Below are 5310 nucleotides of genomic sequence, written 5' to 3' on the forward strand. Positions count from 1 at the left end.
GTATATTGACAATCTTTGTAAAATACATAATGCCTTAGTTGCTAAGGTTGCTTTATAGATTCATCACATAGCCGACTCCGGTGGTGATCCAAACTCCATTGATTTGATCGCAATATTTGAGAAGGTGTTAGGTGCTTAAGGGGGCATGTGAGAGGCATTGGGCTTAAACCTCCTTCTGCAGCGGATACAAGTGTTCTATCCCAATGACAGTCGCAATCACAAACATCGCAACCAATACATGTACTTGTTAAATTCTTAAAGAATTTGTTAGCTTTGCTATATTGTTAATAACTTGGTGCATTTATAGTAATTTTTGGTAGTTTGGTAGTTTGTTAAATTGTTAAAGACTTAATTGATTTGGTTGTTTAATAGTGTGTTAAATTGCTAACGACTTAATTCATTTGGTGGTTTGATAGTTTGATAATTTGTTAAATTGTTAATGACTTAATGTACTTGTGACTTAATTGTAGGATGTTGATGTGAATGCTTTTCTTCAAAACCCGACGTTTGTGACGACAATTGGAGATATTATCCTTTCGTTTAAGAACCAAGTCAACAACGAGGAAAATAATGATTGGGGAAGACCAAGACACATAATATTTCTTGTTTTATGTTATGGATGATGCTATTTTGGATTTATTAGATAGTTTATGGATGCTATATTTGATGTTTATTTTAGATTTATTAGATACTTTATGTAATGTGATATATTTGATGTTTTATGTAATGTGGTATGTATTTATTTCTGTATTTTTTTTTATCAAATCTCCATTTTATTATATATAAACTAAAATCATAAATAAATTGTTTTTTCAAAAAAAAAAAAAAAAAAAAAAAACATTAGCAGCGACACCTTTAGGGACGACATTGACCAATTGAGACGACTACTGATTCTGGGAGAATTGTCGGAAAAACTCCGACCGGTGGCCGGAATATCAATAGACGATGCCAATAACAACGACAAAGACATATAACGACGATGAGTATTAGAGAGGACGCCATTTGCGACGACAAACAAGTATTAGCTACAAGGTAATAGTGGCGACATGTTGTTGCTAAAGGTATTAATGACGACACGGGGTATCAATTGCGACGTTTTTTGTCGTCGCTAAATGTTACGTTTTTTGTTGTGATAGTCTAACATTACCGTTCTCTTAATTAAACTTAATTTTTTTCTTTGTCGGTTAATAGCAGAAAGTTAGTATCACAAAGTTAATAGAAATCATTAACATCCAGAGTAAAACCTAAGACCTCCAATCTATAAGATAAAATCTCTGCCAAATGAATTGTTTACACATTTGCCTTTAAAAATGTTCAAAGATACTATAACTAAATACCTAAAGTGATTTTTGAGTATTAGAGTGGAAATTGGAGTTAATCATACAACTATAGTATCGTTATAACATCTATGTCTAACATTAATTAAACCCATAAATTTGTTAGCTATTTTGTTAGTCAAGTAAACAAAACCCAACTTGTGGCTTTCAAGGTTGATGATTTTTCTTGAAGGGTACTTGTTAAAAAAACACACAAAGCCTTGCACTAAACATTAAATGGGTCGAACAATATGAATACATAAAAGTATAAATAAAATGAAGAAAATTCTTAGAAGACGGATAGCCATATTATACGTCGATTATTACTACATCACTTTAATTTTGTTTCCTAATTGGCAGTAGTGCAAACTGTCCTTATCTCCCCATTAGCACCAGTAAGGGGATCAATGTCTCCCATCCTAACCATGGCTGCAGCGAAATCAGATAAAAATACAGAAGGATTGTCGACGTACTCTTGTACGATGCTATCAGTTGAATCTCCATTAAACAGTGCCTGATCTGATGCAAGAAGACCCCTTCTTTCCAAAAGATTCCTAAAGTAGTTGACGTCAAATGTATTTGGTGTCACCAAATCAAGTGACTCCAAGTTCCCGTTGCCTCCAGTCTGTGGACAGTTGCTCCTAAGGCTGCTAGCAAATTCAGGATCTATGTTTGAGGTGTTATCGTATATTCTTGCCCTAAACGCAACACATCTTGCTTGCCCTATTGTGTGAGAACCTGAATGCATGCATGGCAACAAGTATAATTTATCATCTGTTTTGCGAGGAGATATTTAATCAAAATGGGTCGATGTAAGTGATCATTTACCTGAAAGCGCAACCATATCTCTTACGCTGAGTGTCTTTCGATCAAAGTTTGCAATGAGTTGACCTAAATTCATACTGGCTACTGGAAGATCAGTTTGAGCTACACCTGGGTTTGCTGATGTAGAATCTCTTCTACCAAGCCTTACTGGCCATGTAGGACCATCTACCTATGTACGTATTTCACACATAAAAAATCTAATTATAGTCGAAATATAACGAGCAGATTCTCTGAATTTTATCTATATATGTACATCGGTAATAAAGTTTTTACTATATATTACCGCTACAGAAGCATCACGAGCAGCGACAGCAAGTATATCTGCACAAGAAACAATGCCTGGACATATGCTCTCGACAGCAGCTTTTGCATCATCTATAACGCTATAGCCCCTCACACCTCCATTCCTACCTGCAGTCTTCTCACTTGGGGCATCATCTAGTAAAATGGATGCATCACAACCCTGCAAAATTGACCTGATCGATTAAATCTGCATGTTCTTAATTGCTTCTAATGTAGAAGCACCATGCATGGAAAAAAGATGATTAAGATTTAAGAAACAAATTATTAATTAACCTGAACGAAACAATCGTGAAAATGAAGGCGAATGAGAGAGGCTGCCATGCGACTTTCACTAGTCACCGCAGCATTAATAGAAGACCTAATTGTGGTGAGTGCATTAGGGCATGTGTCATCGTAAAAGGTGGTAGAAAGCTGAGCTTTGCATGGTATGTAATTCGATGAGAGAAGTAAAGCGAGTATGGGAATCAAAATAGTTACAATAGACTTATGATACTCCATATATTTTTTTAGAAGAGAACAATGCTTTGATGCCTGTGTAGCTTAAATATTTGAGTAAGAACAATCACCAATCGATACATATATATACTCCAATAAAAAAAATAAAAAAAAAATAAAAAAGGACATGCAAGTGGGATATATTTATTCAAATACGTACACACATTTCTAATTTGTCTGTTGAATGAGTCATCGAGACTAGGCCTTGGGCTATTTAATCCCTTAGAATGTTTTATTGTATTATTTTGAAATTCTCTGGAAGCTTGATAGAAGAAGAAAAGTATTTGTGCGTGACATGAATAATCAACGGATGCATTAATTGCATTATTTTACGCCAATCTCATTTTTTTCCCTTCAAATATTTTAAACAAATCCCATTTAAAATATTGAATGTCGGAGACCGATGGCAACGTGGTAGGTGTGTTCTAGAAACCTTTTAGGCTTTTACTATTGGAGATAAACTATAAGGGTATTAATGTAATTTTAGAATAGATAGTCGGTTAAAATGTGTTTAGTAGTTAGAATCGTTTTTATTTTCCTTCATGTATAAAGATATAACTGCTTCAGTGTTGAAAGTAATGGACCGATTATTTTTATGTGAGATGTAATATGGTATCAGAGCAGAGAAACGTTTAAATTTCCGCTTTCAATTCATTTGTTCCTTGATCTGAATCAATCATTCGTTCTTATTTTGTAAGGTCGTCTTCGTTGATTCTATTTCCTTGAATTCTCAATTCACGAATTGTTCTTGTGAATTATATTTTTTGATTTCTCGATTCACAAATTGTTCTTGTGAATTTGTATTCTATCGATTCATTTCATCTTGATCTGAAATCATGTCTTCAACATCTAATTCTCATCCAATTGCTCCGATTGATGATCGGATGCATCCATACTACTTACATCATTCTGAGAGCCCTGGATTCATTCTTGCATCACAACTTTTAACCGGTGATAATTACAATTCATGGAGTCAGGCTATGCAAATAGCATTATCTGTGAAAAACAAAACCGGATTCATTGATGGAACTCTTCTGAAGCCCAACATTGGTGATCCTAATTACAGTGCTTGGATAAGGAACAACAAACTTTTTATATCTTGGATCTTGAATTTTGTATCCAAAGAGATATCTACAAGTATCATGTTCACTGAAAATGTTCACGATGTCTGGAAGGATTTACAGGAACGTTTCCAACAGAGTAATGGTCTGAGAATTTTTCAAATCAGAAGAGAGATCGTCAATTTTAATCAAAATCAAGACTCAATTGGTGTTTACTTTACTAAATTGAAGTTTCTCACTGAAGAATTGATCAATTTCAGACATCACTATACTTGTAAAAATGTGATTGTAATGGAGCTCAAGGGATAGAGAAGTATTTTCAAACAGAGTACATCATGAATTTCTTAATGGGATTGAATGACTCTTTTTCTCAAACTAGAGGTCAGATTCTCCTTATGGATCCTCTTCCCTCCATTAATCGTGGTTTATCTTTGGTTGCTCAAGAAGAAAAACTAAAAATACATTATCAGTGAATCTCAACAAAGTGTGGCCTTCCTTGCTAGAACTAATTAAAGTTTAAGTTCAACTCACAAGAATAACAACAATGTTTCCAGATCTTCAAATAAAGAAAGGCCATATTGTACTCATTGCAAGTTGCAAGGGCATACTATTGACAAGTGTTATAAGATTCATGGTTATCCCCCTGGATATAAACCAAAATCAAAGTCTAATTTCACAGCTGCTACTATCACCAATGATCAATCATCAAATAACAACAATCCTTCCTCCATTAGTGATGGTCTTGGGCTCTTAGCAACATGTTCAGAGGATTTTGTCAAGAGAAATGTCAACAAATCATGTCTGCTCATCTTCTCACATGATTTCCGTTAATCCTAATAAAGAGACCACTACAGGTAAACATTATTCTCTCTCAATTAGACATGGTTCCAAATTCTCTTTGTGGATTCTTGATTTAGGGGCTTCTTAACATGTGTGCCATGATATAACTCTTTTCACAATAAAAGGAAGGTGTATAGACATACAATAACTCTTCCTAACAAATTTACTTTACATGTTCATCTTGTTGGTGATGTGAAATTAGATCCTATAATTACTCTTCAAAATGTGTTGTATGTTCCTAATTTTGATATGAGTCTTATATCAATCAGTTCACTTACTAGAACACAAAGATTTATAGTATATTTCACTTGCAATCATGCAATGATTCAGGATATCAAGGAAATGAAGATGATTGGCAAGGCTGAAATCGTTGAAGGATTGTATGTCATGGGAAATTGTGGAGTCAAGAAGGAAGAATCTCAGTTTACTACATCAAGGATTATTAATGTTTCTTTACAAGTATGACATAA

The 5310-nt window shown here is 34.2% G+C and overlaps 1 protein-coding gene across 1 annotated transcript; it reads right to left on the reverse strand.

Annotated features, from left to right (window-relative positions):
• Positions 1–1514: 1514 nt before the first annotated feature.
• LOC145013079 (basic peroxidase-like) lies at positions 1515–3007 on the reverse strand. The gene is made up of 4 exons (XM_078971885.1): positions 2718–3007; positions 2425–2604; positions 2145–2310; positions 1515–2054 (listed from the first exon to the last, which is right to left on the reverse strand). Exons 1-4 carry the CDS (start codon positions 2940–2942, stop codon positions 1666–1668), a joined length of 960 nt encoding a protein of 319 aa, XP_078828011.1. The 5' UTR covers positions 2943–3007; the 3' UTR covers positions 1515–1665.
• Between the last annotated feature and the right edge of the window lie 2303 nt (positions 3008–5310).

The sequence above is a fragment of the Lactuca saligna genome, chromosome 8 (assembly GCF_052625555.1).
Source record: "Lactuca saligna cultivar CGN05327 chromosome 8, ASM5262555v1, whole genome shotgun sequence".
Classification (NCBI taxonomy): domain Eukaryota; kingdom Viridiplantae; phylum Streptophyta; class Magnoliopsida; order Asterales; family Asteraceae; genus Lactuca; species Lactuca saligna.